The following is a 16,633-nucleotide window of genomic DNA, read 5'->3' on the forward strand; positions in this document are numbered from 1 at the left end:
GGAAGAGGCATGAGAGGAGTCTCATAATTTGGGCCAGTGGGCAGCCAGGGCCCGGGGGGCGATGACTGGTCAGAAGCAGGGGTCATGAGTGGCCAAGGGGAGGGGACAGGGAGGCCAGAAAGCACACTGTCCTCCCGTGGACAGTCCTCTGACCCTCAGCAGGAAGAGGAGTGGCTTATAGCAGCAGCCCTAGTGGCCGAACCAGCTTGGATCTCGAGGTCAGGAGCATCCCTTCAAGAAAGTCATTACTTTGAGCATCTTCCAGGAGGTAGGCCTGGAAGACAGGGAGTCCAGGGTGGGTCCCTGCACCCCCGAGCCTCGGATCAGGGCAGGCCTGGAGCGTACTTCACGCCTTGGACCCAGAGTCACTGTCCCCCTGCCCCCTGCAGTTAGGTGTCCCTCTGGAATTCTCAGGTGGATGAGCTACTGGCTGTGCACCCCCCACCTCAGGGCACAGAGAGTCTATGACACCCCTGGGCAGCCAGCGAAGTCACAGGCAACAAGACCTATCCTGCTGGCCCATGAAAGCCCACTGGGGGCACAGGCTTGGCTGGGCCTGGGGGCAGCCACACCCAACGTGCTGAGCCTACCCTGACCGGCACCCTGCCCTCACATCCTCACATCAGCTCTGCAGGTAGACTCGATTTTATAGAAAGAGAGGCCCTGGGACTTGAGCCCCAGCCCACCCGGCTCAGAAGCCCCCCACCAAGCTGGGCGTGCAGGGTGGGCCCCTGGGGCAGCCCTGCCCCAGTCCCATCTCTGCCCTCCCAGCTCCAGCTTCCCTGCCAGGGAGGGAGGAGATGAGACCAGGGCCTGAGGGGTCTGGATGGGCAGGACGGTGGGGGTGGGGACAGGGAGCACTCTGTCCAGGGGCCTGGGCTGGGGGATTCTCCAGGGCGGCTGGAGGTCCGACTCCCCTGCCCGGGCCAGCCCACTCCACTCCGCCCTCCCGCCTCTTTTCTCGGGACACAAAGACACAGAGCTGCCTCTCAGATTACTTCGAGTGTTCAGCTTGCCTGTTCTACAATCATCCAATTACAGACAGGAAATTCATATTAAAAGGAAAAAGGGCCCAGAACACCCAGCTTCTGATGCGAGCAGGAGTAGGTCTCCCGGAGAAATGACTGACTCTCAGGCATCACCATGGTGCCCAGCCCCTGTTCCTGCCGATTTCCTTCCCCATTCTTGTCAGCACTCTGAGCGTTTGAAAGGAATAAAGGAGGAGAACAGGGAAGAGGCGGCCTTCACCGAGGGCGTCACACCGGGCACCCGCTCGGTTCTGCGTGCACGGTGACGGCGTTCCTGGCAGCGGGTGGTTCTTGCGGCTCCCGTGTGCTTCCGGCCTTCCCGGGTGGCCCCTGCGTCCCCGTGGGCGCCGTCCTCTCAGCAGGGGCGGCCGCGCCCGGCCTCCCACCCCACCCAGCAGAGCAGCCCCTTCCGAGGGCAGGGCCGGCCCCGGCAGGCCACAAGGGCCTGCCGACGACCACGGCAGCTGGGAGGCTGGGAGGGGGCTTTTACCACCAGCCTGGCTGGGGCGAACCTGTACACCTGTACCTGAACGCCTGTCCCAGGCGTTCCGTCAGACCCTCATCCCCGAGAGGTCCTGAGGGTCTGTTATGAGTGCGACAGACATTCTGTATCAGACAACTGGAACTAAAGATCAAGGGAGATTATCTGGGTGGGCCGGGTCCATCAGTTGAAAGACCTGAAGAGCAGAGCTGAGCCTTCACCAGAGGAGACGTCCCATGCCCAAGGGGCCCCCCTGCCCTGCAGACTTGGGGCTGGCCCTGCAGTCCCACCAGCCGGTGAGCTGATTCCTCGACACAAACCCCTTCGTGTCCACCTCCCCAGGCCTGCTTCTAATCCCACGCTGCCTGGTGGAGGGGTCTGAGCCGCCCCACCCACAGGCCACCTGCCCATCTCCGGTAAGGACCTGGCGTCCTCCAAGAAAGCAGGTGTGTTACGGCTTATGTGCGCAGTGTGGACCGTCTAAGGTCCACACTGTCTAAGGTCTCGAGCCCATAATGGTTTTAGTGATGGCTTCTCTGTCTGCAGACCAGGAATGTGAGGCTCTTCACTTTCCAGTATTCACTGGAAAGACTGATGCTGAAGCTGAATCTCCAATCCTTTGCCCACCTGATGCGAAGAGCTGACTCATTGGAAAAGATCCTGACACTGGGAAAGATTGAGGGCAGGAGGAGGAGGCGGCAGAGGATGAGATGGCTAGAGAGCATCACCACCTTGGGAGATAGCGAAAGATGGGGGAGCCCGGCGTGCTGCAGTCCACAGGGTCGCAGAGTCGGACACACTTGAGTGACTGAGCAACCTGAGGCTCAGAAAGACCAAGCTTAAGACCCTGCAGCCAGGACTCACCAGGGTCTTCTCACAGCAGGGACCTTTCCCAATTCTCATGGGTCCACACCCTGAGAATCCCCTCTGGGCCCACAGGCCTCTGGGCAGGCGTAGTCCTGGCAGCAGATGCGTGTCTGGCACCCCCGCCAGCCCCCTCCCCCAGCGCGTCCCACACCTTGTCGCCCACTCAGCGTGAATGTCAGTGGCTCTGGTGTTCTAAGATGGCCAGCCGTACCCCTGGGTTCCAGGATCCTGCCACCCTGAGCGGCCTCCCTCTGTAGGCGCCCTCCGGCCGGCAGAGAAACAACAGCACACACACACTAGTAAGTTTCAGTGTTTTATTAACAAAGTCTTAGAAAAAGCGTCTGTCTTCAGGTGAGGTGGCAAGGTGGACATGGCCTGGCCTGACATTCGAGGCTTGATCCACGGCGGGCAGGGACTTGACCACACCCCCCTGAGGACCTTGGGGCCTCCCCGTAGCCTGCGCCAGGAGAGCAGGTTATGGCTTATATGCAAAAATAAAATCTGGGGCGGGAGGCGGCGCTGGCAGGACGCAGGACGGAGGGGCTGGCAGAGTTTCCTGCGGAGCTGGTCTCCTGAGTCTGGGAGCCCCCAACCAGGCCTGCTTGGGCTGCAGACACAGGTGGCCGCCAGCACCAGGGTGTTGGTGGCTGGGGCAGTGGGGGTCCGGGCCAGGCTGCAGCAGGGCCTGGCAGGGAGCCTGAGTGAGCCCCAGGGGCAAAGGTTTCCGGGCCTCCTGGGGCTGGGCCTGGGGCCACCGGGCAGGGGCGGCCGTGGCGGAAGCTCTGGCAGCAGAGGATGGCCACGCAACGGGCAGGGGCTCCGGGGTGGGAGCCAGGCCAGGCCCGGGAAGGCGGCGGCCCTGGGGGCGGGCAGGCAGTGGGCAGCCAGCGGGGCGGGCATAGCGGCAGGCCCTGGCCCTCGCGCTGGCCCCTCTTCACCACCAGCTCTCTGTTAGGCCCCCTCCTCTGGTCTCAGGCTTCTCCTCTCGTGCAGGCAGCTTGTAGGGGGAGAGGACAAGGGACAGTGCCGGGCACAGCAGCAAAGGCTCCACTACATGGAGCCTGGAGACCTGAAAGGAAGGAAGACACAGGTGGTCAGGGACTCAGGGACCGCCAGGGCAGGGCGGGGCAGGGCTGACCTCTCAGAGAGCAAGCCCTTGGGGTCCTGGGGGGCTGTTTCTCAGCTAGGCCAGAGGACTGGGGGCCTGGGGCCAGGGGCTGGGGGGAGCTGGGGGGCCCTTGGTGAGGACAGCCAGGGGCGGGGTCCCCTGCATACCTGTCGTCACTTTCCTGGCTGCAGAGGCCGGCTGCTGCCTCAGCCGGCTGGAGGACTCAGGCCCCAGGGGACCTGCCGCCTGCCATGGGTGAGTCATCGCGCGGGGCTCTGTCCCTCTCCAGGCTGGCGTGAATCACTGGTGCTGTGGGGAGAGAAAACACAGGGCCCTGTGAGAGCTGGGTCAGCAACCTCCCCCAGCCCTGCTCCCCACTCCAGCCCCCTCCCTGACCCCTGAGATCTCCCCTCCGCACCACCCCAACCCCATCCCAGCAGCTAATTTATGGGGATGCCAGGGGCTCTGAGCCTCCATGAGCTCACCTGGGGTGGGGTGGGCTTCGCCCAGGGCCCTCCCAACCCTATGGTGCCCCCTGGTGGTGGTGCCAAGGGGCAGGGTCTCACCTGAGGGGCCAGGAGGCACCAGATCGCCAGGTCTGTTGCCACTGCGGCGGCGGCTGCTGCTGCTGTGTCTTGAGCTTGGGCTCTCCTCCAGGGGGAGGGAGCCACACTGCCCAAGGCTGGCCAGCTGCCCCGAGAGGCAGCAGGGGTGCCAGCCAGTCACGGCGACTGCCAGGAGAAGTAGCTTCCCTGAAGCCCAGGCTCCGGGGGCACCGGTGGCCCCTGAGCTTCTGCTCTGGGGTGTTCCTTGAGCTGGGTGCACGCCAGCCCGTGCCATCTGGACACTGGGTTTCTGAGTGCCCAGAGGGCCCAGGCATTGAGCAGGATGAGGAAACTGTCATGGCCTGAGAGTATGGAGGGCGGGGTTGCTGACTCAGGCCAGTCCACCACCGGGGAAGACAGACGCAGGGAGGGTGAGGGCTGGGTCTGCAAGGAAGGGAAGCCCCTTGGCTGTCTGGGGGAACACTGCCCGCATCTGGGTCACGCGTGTCTGTTGGAGTTGGGCTAGGAGGCTGAGGTGAGTGTCCAGCTGCACGAGGAGATTAAGGGCTCCCCTGCAGGGGCGGGCCACTCTAAAGTCCCGGCGGGCAAGGGCCACGGGCGGGCAGGCGGGGCCCGGCACCCTCTACTCAGGCTGAGTCCGGTCGCTGGCTACGGACTCGTTGGTGAGGGCGGGCGTGAGGGCCTCGGCCTCTTCCTCAGCGGGCGGGTGGGGGCCAGTGGGCTCGGCCGCCCGCTCCAGGCCGTCCTGCACCTCCATGCCCTTCTGGATGAGCTGCTCCAGGGTCTTGGGCAGTGGGGGCCTTAGGAAACGCTTGAGCTTGGGCTGCAGGGTGCCCACCACGTACTGGATGATCTCCTCCTCCTCAGCGTCCACATACAGCGTCTGGTACAGGTCCCGCTTGCGCCACAGGAACTGGTCCAGCGGCTCGCCCTGCTTCTGCGGCAGGTCCAACTCCCGCTGGATGGCCTCCCGGGACAGCGTGCCCTCACTGTACTGCAGGAACTCCTTCTTGAACTCCACCCAGTTCTTCACCGAGCCCTGCTTGAACTCCCACCACTTCTTGGCCGGCCCGTTCATGTGGTTCTGGATCTGAGACAGCCAGTACTCCTCGGAGCCACCCACCTGGCGCAGGTAGTCCTCCAGGTGGCTGAGGAACTCCCGCGGGTCCTCGAAGACCTGCGTGTCCACGCCGGGGCTCAGCTGCCCGTCCTCCCCCGGCCCCCAGGGCGGGTACTGCTGGGCTTCCACTTCCTCCTGCCCAGGCAGCTGGCCGGCAGCCGGTGGAGAGGTAATGGCATAGGGGCTGACAGTGTAGTCGTAGTTGTCTGCCTCCTGGCAGTAGCTCTCGGGACCCCCGACGCCCACGGAGACGGTGTGGCGCGCTGGGTCGCTGCCCACCGGGTACTTGCCGCCCCCGGACTCCAGGCGGTCAGCCCACCTCTCCAGCCGGTAGAAGACCTCCCGCCACACGTGCATCTCCCGCTTGACCCAGCGCTCCAGGTTGGCGATGGTCTCCTGGCAGCGGCTCAGGCAGGCCTTGATGGACTTCTTCCAGCGCTGCGAGTCGCTGGTGGGCACGTACCCATCCAGGTTGCTCTCCAGCTTGCCCACGGACCGGTGCAGCCCCTTCAGCTCCCGCTCCACCTGCTTGGACACTTCAGCGAGCAGGTGCCGGTGGGTCCTCCGCACGTGCTCCAGCATCTCCGCCCGGCACTTACCGATCTGCAAGATCACGTTGGGCTTGGCGGCCGGACCGCTGCGGGGCCCGGGGTAGGCGTGGAGGCCGCCGGTCGTCCTGTGGTCCAACTCCATCGGCTTGCAGGTTGCGGCGGGGCTCGCTCGGATAGGCGGGAGAGGGAGGCTGCAAAATCCTCTTGGGGATGGCGAGGGGCTGCTGGGGGCCGGCTGCGCGGAGCTGCGAGGCGCGGCGGACGGGTCCCGCGGAGGAGCGGCCGGTCCCGATTGGTCGCGGCGGCGGCGGCAGTGGCAGCGGCGGAGCAGGAGGACTCAGCGCCCGAGCTCTGCGCTGAGGCTCGGCCGCCGGCTCTTTATGCCGCCAGCGCGGCCCGTGGGCGGCCCCGTCGCCGAGCCTCGGCTCCGATTGGCCCGGGCGCCGGCTCCCCGCCCGCGCCCCCAGCTTGCCGGCCCGCCTTCCCGCGCCCACGCGCGCTCCCGGCGGAGGGAGGACCCACCCCCTGCACACCCGGCGGCCCGGGGTGACTAATGCGCTCGCTCGCGCCGCCCCTCCCCGACCCATTCAGCCCGTGGGGACCCAGGGATGGAGCTGTGCACGGACCGCGACGCCCCCTCAGCCAGCGCGGGGCCCGGAGGCCAGGTGAGCGCCCCGGGGCCCCCACCCGGAGCTAAGAAGGAAGCCCCTCTCCCGGGCCCCTCCCGGCTTGCTCCTCCAGTGACTGCCACCTCCTGCCTGCGGAGGGGCTGGGGGGTGGGGGGTGGGAGGAAGTCCTGGGCCACCGGCGCAGGCCCTGACCTTGCCCAGCCCGGGTCTGCAGGACATTCAGCCACAGGTGAGACCCAGCCGCCACCACGGCACTCGGACCCTCTTCCCTGATATGAAGACCTTGAGGCATGTTCGTGCACACACACACTCACAGGTGTCAGGTGTGAGTCCCGACGTGGCCTGATCCCTCTGTCCCTGCCCTGGAGCCCCTGAATCCAGGCCTGGAGCTGGCCCTGCTCCCTGTGTGAGGGGCACACACCCAGGGCTTGGCTCCCCCGGCTCCCCTGGCCATGGAGTGGGTGTGTGTGTGCCTGGCTGGCAGTAGCTGGGCATGACCGCCTGTCACCCCACTCCCAGGTCTTTGCTGAGGCCAGGACTTCTTCACTTGGTGCCTCCAGGGACACCTGGAGGCTGCTTTCAGGGGGCAGGAGGTGGGGCAGACGGAGGGGTCCTGCCTCCCACTGCAGGGTGTGGCCCCTGAACCCCCAGGGCACAACCAGAACTGGTAGAAGCTCCAAGACTTCTAGGAGGATGGAGGTGGGGGGTTGGGGGAGGGGGGAGGGTGCTGGCAGCCTGATGCGGTTGGAGGCTGAGAAGCAAAGCACCATATACCATATAAGAAACGGGGCTCCGGAAGCTGAGATTCCCTCCAGAGGGAGGTCCCTTCTGCCTCCCTGGCAACAGTGTGGGGAAAGGACGTCCCCCTGGATGCCCGAGACAGATGGCTGTGGTCCCAGGTCCTCTGCAGTTCTACGGGCACAGGTGGCACACATTGCCCGCAGCCACGCACCACTGCCTGTCCAGATGCCTTCCCTGCGGCCAGCGCCCTCACACACACACTGCACACTCACCCCTCCCCCACATAGACACTCATACCTCCCACCCGCCCATCCTCCCCCCATCCAGTCATCCCTGTCTGTCCACACCTACCCCCTCATGCCAGGCCCACCCGCCCCCAGCGTCTTGCTCACACGTGCGAGGGCACACGGGCGCCCACGCTGCAATCCCCCCTTTGGGCCCCCCCGGAGGCCCCTGCTGTCCTGGGAGCACCCCTCAGAGCCAAGCTGCCACCTCCTTTCCCACTCTAAGCTTTCTCCCCTAGCCAGGAGGAATGTCTCCCTGGCAGAAACTCCCCCTGAATCGCGCTCCTGGCATTTCTAATTAAAGGCAAGTGGGTGAGCAGAGAGGGAGCAGGGTGGGGAGTGGGCCAGCCACTGCCAGAACAGGAATCCCGGGGCTGGAGGCAGTAGGATGTCTGTGTGCGTGAGCGGGCCTGGTCACCGCCGCCGGAGTGGGGCCATGAGCCTGCGACCACGTCTGAGGGCCCTGGTCAGGAGAAGCCTGCGGCGAGCCAGCCAGGCAGGGACTGCGTGTGTGCACCTGTGTGCTCACGCATGTGTGTGTGTGTGTGTACACCTGCGTGTGGCGGGGTTGCCAGAGCCAGCACCTGAGTGACCAGTGGGGAATGGCTGGTCAGCCCTCAGTCTACAGAGGCCCTGTGGCCCCCAAGCCGTGGGGCGGCTGGGGCAGGAGGCTGGAGGTGGGCATCCCCTCTGTGGGCAGGAGAGCGGGTCTCAGGGCAGCCTGGCAGGCGAGCTGGCCTCGACCCCGGCCCTCGGTGGCCCCTCTGCCCGGCCTGCCGTGGGCGCGGGGGGCGCTGCACAGAGGCTGCGCTCACGAGGCCGCTGTGACAGGTGACGGGCCGCAGCCGCTGCTCCAGGAACACTTAATCGCTGCCCAATTATCGCCCCAGAAGCCCTCAGCACACCCCCGCGCTGCAGCCTCAGGCTCCATTCTCCTGCCGCCTCCGGAGAGGAGGCCTGGCCAGCTCTGTGCTTAGGGGGGCTGCCCCGGCATCCCCTGTCGTCAGGGCTGAAGGCCTCCAGCTCTAGCCCACCCAGAGCAGGCCGGCTCAGGCTGAGGAGGGGCGGGTGCAGCGGGCAGCGGGGGTGTGCAAGGACTGAGTGGGGCCCAGCCCCACCCCAGCTCTCAGAGCCCAGCTGGGCGGCTGCTCCTCAGGCCTGGCAGCTCCTGAGGCCTCACCTGCTCCGGACGGAGGTGGGTGAGCGGGGGAGGCTGGGTCTGCCCAATGTGAGGGTCCGGGCAGCCCCCATTCCAGCCCCTGCGGGTTCTAACACCCCACCCCAGGGCTCGGGGCTCCCAGGCCCCAGGGCTGCTCTCCCAATGCCGAGACCCTTGTTTCAGCCCCGGGTCTCCTCACCCTCTCCAGCCAGCCACCCCTCCCCTCCCTGCAGCACCTGCCTTTCCAGGACTGCTCCATGATCAGGTTGACCAGGTTCCGTCCCCAGGGTGCACACCTACCTCTGCAGACCCATCAGAGCCGGGCCCAGGCCCCACAGGCACAGGGGCACTCCTCGGCGGGGCGGGGTGGGACAGGCTGTTGGGCCCGGGCCTCCCTCCTCGCCCCTCTTCCGGGGTCTGGGGTGCGTTTTGGGAGCCAGGCTTGGCCTGCCTCTCCAGCAGGGCCTCAGCCGCCCTGCAGACTCGCAGCCTCTCATCAGCCCACAGTGTGGGCACAAGCATCTGCAGGCAGAGCTCCCGCTGTCATGGACCCCCTGGGCCCAGGTCACTGCCTCCTGCGGCGGGGAGGGGGGCTGTGGAGGGAAAGCCGCAGCGTCCCCGGAGCAGCCGTCAGCCACCCAGTCTCACCTGGCCCTTCCTGCCCAGCTTTGGCCTGGAGTCCAGGTGCCCGCCCTCCACGTGTGCCCGCCACCCGTCCTGCCAGCCAGTGGGGCCTCCTCCTGCCTCCTGCGCCTGCCTGCCCGTTCGTTTGTCATTCCCGGCCCGGCTGTCCCGGTGCCCACCCTGGCCAGCACTGCTGCCGGCCCCTCGCCCTAAACCCGGTACGAACCCAGGTCTCCCGCGCTTGCTGCTTCCCTCTTGCTCAGCCAGGCACTTAGAGCCGAGAGCCGGGTGTGACGGCGGCCCCAGAACACCGTCCGCACCCTCACAGCTGAGCCACGGAGCCCGAAGCCGGCCTGGCACAGAGCGTGCGTGCGCAATGGGTCGTGGAGCGGGCGAGATAGTGGGCCCTTCTCCCTCCCTTTCTGGTTGGGAGACAGTTGGCGGTTGCCCACGTGAACCTCAACTGTCCATCTGTAAAGTGGGCTGACGGTGCCAGGGCCTGGGGTCCAGTGAGGCCGAGTGCTGGTCCTCTTGCCTGACCTGGTCCCCACCCGAGAACGCCCCCCTCGTCCTGAGTCCTGCCGAGAGCCTCCCAGGAGCGTCACTTCCGGGATCTGGGAGGTGGGAGGTGGTTGGAACCCCTCCCTGTGGCCCCTGGGGAGCGCCCATGTCCCTGAGGCAGTGGTGGGGCCAGAACACCTGCCCGGGCTCCAGCAATGAGGCCGAGCAGAGGCCCTGGGGACAGCCGGCTGCACAGCCTGGGGCTCGAGCCCAGGCAGCCAGGAGGGCACTGCCGGTCCAGCCACGGTCCCGAGCCCAGCTGCTGGGGGCCGGGCCGCGGAGAGGCCGGGACAGCGGGTGGGGACCCTGGACATGGGGGCAGAGCTGAGCCCTGGAGGAGCACGTCCACTGGGAAACGGAGGCACAGAGAAGGGAGAGCCGCTGGGGCTGGTGGTCTCCTGCCTGGGGAGACAATCTCCCTCATCTCACAGAGGCCCTGAGCCGGCAGGCGAACGGCTGGGGTCCCTCTGCTCTGCATGCCTGCAGGGGGCCTGCTGCAGCAGAGCCTCTGGGAGGGCCCAGGAGGCCAGGGCAGGAGCTCCGGGGATCCGGCATGGGCTGACCTGAGACAGGAGTGACCCTGAGCAGGGGGCTGGGCCCAGCCTGGGGGCCGGGGTAGGCAGCGGGCGCTGGACCATGTGGGGACGGTGGGGGGGCGGGGAGCTGAGCTGCTCCCTGTGCTGCGGGAGCGGAGCGTTTTTTCTTTCCTGTCCCGCCCCTCCTCCAGGGCTTCCTCTCCTCTCCCAGTTGGCAGGGTGTGTGCTGCGTCCTGTCCCCGGAACAGGCAGCCTCACACTCCAGACCCTCCTCCCTCCTCGCCAAGGAAAGTTCTGCATTTTCCTGACAATACCAGCCTGGTCGGGCCTCCCTGCGTCCTCCAGGCCAGGGCCCCAGCAGGGGCCATGGGCAGGGCGGGGCGGGGCCCGTCCTCAAGGGACACTCTTTCCTTGCCACCCCCAGCCGTTGCGCAAGGGAAGGCAAAGCCCCCAGCGAGAGGGTCCAGGGCTGCTCCAGGCCCCTCCGCAGGGAAGCCAGAGCCGGGACAGGCTGGTGAGAGGGCATGGGGACGGTCTGCTGGCTCCCCAAGGCGCTAGGTGCGTCCTGCATGACCGGGGGTGGGCCCCCTCAGCACCCGCCTCCCGGGCTCAGTTTCCTCACCCGCAGAGTGGGTCCAGCCATCGCTGCCCTGCTTGGCTGTGAGGTGAGTCAGTCAATCAAGCGGCACTTCCGTAGCCTGGCTTGGCCGGCACCGAGCAAGGTGGGGTGGTGGGGAGGTGCAGGTCACCCATGAAATAGGGCCACCGCCGTGACCCCCCCCACAGTCCCCAGAGGACACCGGGCTGGGTATGGCCTGAGGCATGCTGCCCACGGGGCCACTGCCCTTGGCACTGGGCCGCCAGCTGGCGGCACCTCCGCTCAGAGGGTCAGGCCCTTCAAGGAGCAGCCGCGGCGTCCAGGGTGCCTGCCGGGGAGTCGGACAGGTGGGGCCTGGGGAGCAAGGCTGTGTGGCTTTGCTGTTGGGAGCTGGAGAATGGGGCCAGGAGGCAGAGGTGTGGGGCAGGAACACCGCCAGGGCCGAGGACACCCCTGTGCCTGCCGCTCGCTGGCCAACGCCCCGCACGGCAGCTGGAGCCAAGTGTCCCCTCTGCTGGGCAGGCGCCCTGGCCGGGAGCTGGGCACCCCCTTTCCGCACCCCACCCCCACTTCTCCTCGAGGCGTCTCAGGGTGGCGTCCTGCGGACCCCTTGACCCCACTGACCCCGCCATCCTCGGCGCCCTGAAGGGTGGACAGCCGTGGCAGGTGGGGAGGAAAAGGGCACTGGGCTGCTGGGCACGCTGGTCCGCACAAGGCCCCGGCCAGCCAGCTGCCCACCACACCACCTTGTTCAGGTGACGGAGGTCTGCCCAGTGTCAGAAGCTAAGCACAGAAGCTCAGCCAGGCTCACGGGGCATCTACATCCCAGCCCAGAGTCACCACCTCCAGGAAGGCTCCCCGGGCTCCCGGTGCGTGAGCCTCGTCTGCCCTGGGCCCCTGTTGGAGCCCCTGAGCGCATCATCCTCCCACCTGTGCAGTTTGTAGGTGTGTGTGAGTGAGCGTCAGAGTGTGAGAGTGTGTCAGTGTGTCAGTGCGTGTGCTTCCTGATCTCTCTGGACGAGGCGTGCTCCTGCTGGCCGACGGCCAGGCCCTGAGCTTGCTCTAGACACACGGAGTGGACAAAATGCCCTGCTCACTGCCCGAAGAGACTCTGCCTGCTCAGCGGTGCGCCCACACCCCAAGCGTGCTGGGGCCAGCAGCCCAGCGGGGTCCTGCGGGGGCCAGAGAGTGAGCAGGGCGACAGGGGTGCGGGGGAGGTGGGAGGGCCGCTCTGAGAGCTCCTGGAGAGGGTCAGGATGAGAGCAGAGCCGGCTCCCGGGCGGGGGCTGGGGGATTGGAATCGTGCAGCCGCCCCCTCCCCTCTGCCCACTGCGGCACAGCCGGGCTGCGCACAGCCCCCACCGCCTCCCTGGACCCCCAGGGGCCCAGCAGAAACCCCGAAGGTGGCTGGGCCTCAGCCAGGATGCGGGGTGCACTGCCAACCGGCCCAGGGAGATGTCCCCAGAGCCAGGTGCCTCAGACGCCCGTGCCAGGGAGCGGGTGGTGGCCGCTGCTCTGCCGTGCTCTGCGTTCCCATTTACATCTCTGAGCCAGCGCAGTGCGCCAGCCTCCACCACTCAGTTCCGGGGCCATAAAAGGAGTGGGGCTGAGAATAGCTCGCTGTGACGCGGGGAGCTTCCCCACGCAGGTGCAGGCGGCGCCGCAGGCGGGCGGAAGGCAGGCTCTGTCCCAGCTCCGCCCCCGCGCGCGGGAAAAGGTGGCGGCCAGCCCGGAGGAGGCCCAGGGTCCCGCCTCCATTCTCCCTGTAGCCTCTCCTTCCCTGCCCCTGGGGCTGGGGCCTGAGCCCCCTGCCCTTGAAGCCACCCGCACCACGCGCGTGTCTCGTCCACGCCCCCGGTCCGGCCGAGGCCTCTCCTGGGCTCCTGATCCACAGCTGCATGCCTGGTGCAGCTGCAGGCCCCTTGCCCGCCGAGGCTGGCATCGCCCCATTCCCCGCCCTGGGGTGTGGTGCCTCCCTGTCTGCTGCCGGCCTCTCAGATGCCAGTCACGGCCGCAATGACCTCTGGCCCCGATCTCCACCCGGCCTGTCCACGGCTCAGCCGCGCCTCCCTGGGCCTCTGTCTCCGGGGCACCGTCTGTGCCCTCTGGCCCTGTGCCCGGCCGTCACTGCCAGGCAGCTCTTACCAATTCTGAATAAAGGGTCTGTGCTTGTGTTCTGCCGCAGACCCCACCCGCTGCACAGCGGTCCACCTGCCAGGGCCCCCATCCTGGTTCGGGGGTCTCTCTGGAAAGAGGGTCGACATGGAAGGCGTGTGGGAGACAGGGCCTCAGTGCGTGCCGAGCATCTCCCTGTGCCTTGGAACACAGCTGGGTGCTCACTGTCACCCATTTTACAGACGGGGAGCTTGAGGTGCAGGGAGGGTAGGGGATGAGCTTGGGGAACCAGCTGGTGAGCACATGACTGAGTCTCCTGGCCCCAAGGCCGATCCCCATCCTGCCATCTGCCACCACTGGCCAGGTGCAGGGTCAGGCTACCCGGACACCCTCTGAGCCTCAGTTTCTTCAGCTGATGGGCAGGTGGCCCCTCGGAGGTTCAGGGTAAGGGGCTGGTTGGCAGGAGAGCCGACACACAGCCCGTGTTCCGCGTTCTTGGTCCTGAGTTCTGTGTGTGGATCTGGAGGTGCTCCCCAGGGTGTGGGGGCCACAGCAGCGGGAGGCGGGGCACTCGGGGGAGGGGCTGGTGACCTCCGTGACCTGCACACAGCACGCCTGCCTCCTGGCCTGGGGACACCGGTCCGACCCCCACAGGCCAGGGTAGATCCCGGACCCCTGGGCTCTCCCTGCCGCCCTGGCACAGCACCCCCTCCCCGCTCCCTCCCTCCCTTTCCTGGCTGAGCTCCAGTGGGAGGGTCAGAAATAAACCAACATGGTCGAGGAGTGCACAGCCCAGACCATCACGGGCGCCCCACCCTCCCCCCACTGCATGGGTTCTCAACACACACTTGCCCCTCTGTGCCCACACAGCCTGGGGATCAGGGCCCTGCTGGGGTTGGGCAGCACGTCAGAGGATGGGCCCCTGAGAGAGGGACTGGGCCCGGGGCCAGGGCCTGAGGGCGCAGGCCAGGCTGGGCCAGCTGTCCCGGGCTGGGTGCCGCCCACCGGCTCTGGGAGCAAGCCTGTCCCCACCCACCCGAGTGCTGGCCCCGGCCCATGACTGCCCTGTGGACAGGGTGCTCCCTGCAGGGAGGGAGCCCTAGGACCCCTCAGGTCTCGGGTGGAGGCTCTCCCTGCCCTACTGGGGCCGCCACACCTCCCACCACCCCCGCCTCTGTGTGGCACCCACTGGCCCCAGCCCCTCAGTCCTCCTGCAGACAGTGGTCATTGTTGGCACGTCCTTGTCCACCTCAAAGGAGGCCAGCCCTCCTGGGGGCACCTGGGCTGGGGCTGGGGAAGAACCCTGGGGGGACTGGAGAGGAGGGGAGCAGGAGGGCCCAGGTATGGCCTCTGGGGGCAGTGGTCCATTCCCCAACCCAAGGTGAGGATAGGGTCCAGCGCCCTGGGTTGCCCCCCACCCTCTCCAGCCTCAGTGCCCCATGTCCACAGACACAGACCGTCTGAGCTGAGAAGCAGGGCCTTTCCACAGACCCCCGGCCCCCGCGGCAGGCCTGAGGGCCACTCCTCTAAGGGCCCTGAACAGACCACTTCCTGGCAGGGGTCTGCACTAGCTCCCCACCCTCGGCCCTGACAGTGCTGCCCACCCCAGAACCAGGCTGTCCTGGGGCCCCACGTGCCTCCACAGGGGTGCCTCAGGGGCTTGGCTCCCTCAGGGTTGGGGTAGAGCCTGGGGATCTGGGGAGCCAGACGGCAGCCCCACCCCTGCAGGGTCAGGACCCCCAAGTGCGGCCCTCCTTCCCAGGCCCTGCTCCCCACCCAGCTCAGCCTGGGACCTATCCAAGCCAGCCCATCACCAGAGCAGACTCGTCCGCCCAGGAGCTTACCACCCACTGCCCGTGTCCACGGGCAAGAGCAGTGTGGGGAGCCGTCCATCTCCAGCCGCCCCAGCCCCTGCCGGGGGAGCTGGGTGGAAGCAGGCCCTCCATCTACCATCTAAGCACCGTCTGAGGAGCTGTGCCCCCTGAACTGGGCAGGCAGACTTTCCTAGATAAACATAAAATGCCATGTCAGGAGCCCGCATCTCAGTGTCTCCCCTGGCAATATGAGAGGGAGCCTGGGGAGGCAGGAGGTGGCTTCCTGGAGAGCCATCCCAGACAGGCCTGCAGGCTTACCCACCACGTGTGGTCCCTGGTGCCACCCTCAGCAGGAGGCATTCATTTAAGATCCATGGCCCAGGCTGTCTTTGCTTCTTGCCCCTTGACGTTCCAGTCACACGCCCTGCTTGTCGCTATGCCCTGCAAAATTGAGGAAATCAAGGACTTCCTGCTCACGGCCTGGCTCAAGGACGCCAGGTCTTCAAGATCAAGAAAAATAAGGATAATGTGAAGTTGAAATTTTGATGCAGCAGATACCTTTACACCTTGGTCATCACAAAGAAAGAGAAGGCAGAGAAGCTGAAGCAGTCCCTGCTCCCAGGTTTGGCAGTGAAGGAGCTGAAATGAACCACGTATGCTGCTTTGAACTATATTAAAATTTTTTAAATTCTCAAAAAAAAAAGATCCACAGCCCACAGTCCAGGCTCTGAATTCCAAGTGTCCCACTTGTAAGTTGTGTAATCATTGTCACACCACTGTCTCCATGGCCAGCACCACCACCAGCACCACCATCACCGTCATCACCACCACCATCACTGTCATCACCATCTCTACCACCACCACCACCATCATCACCACCATCACTGTCATCACCATCTCTACCACTACCATCACCACCACCACGATCATCACCACCATCATCACCGCATTACCACTATCACCATCACCACCACCACCACTATCATTACCGTCATCACCACTATCATCACCACCATCACTGTCATCACCACCATCACCACCACCACCATCACCGTCATCACCATCTCTACCACCACCACCATCACCATCATCACCACCACTATCATCACTGTCATCACCATCTCTACCACCACCACCACCACCACCACCACCACTCATCACCACTACCATCACCATCACCACCATCACCACCACCACCACCACCGTCATCACCATCTCTACCACCATCACCATCACCACCACTACCATCACCGTCATCACCATCTCTACCACCACCACCACCACCACCACCACTATCATCACCACTACCATCACCACCATCACCACCACCACCACCACCACTACCATCACCGTCATCACCATCTCTACCACCACCACCACCACCACCACCACTATCATCACCACTACCATCACCATCACACTACCATCACCACCACCATCACCACCACCATCATCACCATCTCTGCCACCACCACCATCATCACCATCACCACCACCATCATCACCACCATCACCCTTACCATTCCCAGTGGGAGTCAGTTCAGGTCTCTGTAACAAAACACCATTGACTGGGCAGCTTAAACAGCATTTATTTCTTTCTTGCAGCTCTGGAGGCTGGCAAGTCCAAGATCAGGGTGTCAGTCCATCAGGTTTCTAGTGAGAGTTCTCTTGGCTGGTAGATGGCTATCTTCTTGAAGTGTTCTCACAAGGCCCTTTCTTGGTTTGTGAGAAAGGGGAATTGAGAGCCATCATCCTCTTCTGATATAGGCATTAGTCCTATTGGAAAAGGGCCCCACTCTTATGACATCATCTAACTTCAATTACCTCCTGAAAGCCCTATCTCTGAACACT

At 65.5% G+C, this 16,633-nt stretch overlaps 1 protein-coding gene and 1 pseudogene across 1 annotated transcript; one reads left to right on the top strand and one right to left on the bottom strand.

Moving 5' to 3' along the window:
• Nucleotides 1-2,697: 2,697 nt before the first annotated feature.
• On the bottom strand, nucleotides 2,698-6,056 carry ARC (activity regulated cytoskeleton associated protein). The gene is made up of 3 exons (XM_070382849.1): nucleotides 4,051-6,056; nucleotides 3,652-3,793; nucleotides 2,698-3,445 (listed from the first exon to the last, which is right to left on the bottom strand). The coding sequence occupies exon 1, from the start codon at nucleotides 5,861-5,863 to the stop codon at nucleotides 4,673-4,675; it is 1,191 nt and encodes a 396-aa protein (XP_070238950.1). The 5' UTR covers nucleotides 5,864-6,056; the 3' UTR covers nucleotides 2,698-3,445; nucleotides 3,652-3,793; nucleotides 4,051-4,672.
• Nucleotides 6,057-15,218: 9,162 nt separating this feature from the next.
• On the top strand, nucleotides 15,219-15,430 carry LOC102267026 (large ribosomal subunit protein eL38 pseudogene; annotated as a pseudogene).
• Nucleotides 15,431-16,633: the final 1,203 nt, after the last annotated feature.

This window comes from Bos mutus, chromosome 14 (genome assembly GCF_027580195.1).
Source record: "Bos mutus isolate GX-2022 chromosome 14, NWIPB_WYAK_1.1, whole genome shotgun sequence".
Taxonomy (NCBI): Eukaryota; Metazoa; Chordata; class Mammalia; order Artiodactyla; family Bovidae; genus Bos; species Bos mutus.

Excerpts from the sequence above, each read along its gene's own strand:
- ARC (XM_070382849.1), bottom strand. The coding sequence starts at position 5,863 with ATGGAGTTGGACCACAGGACGACCGGCGGCCTCCACGCCTACCCCGGG.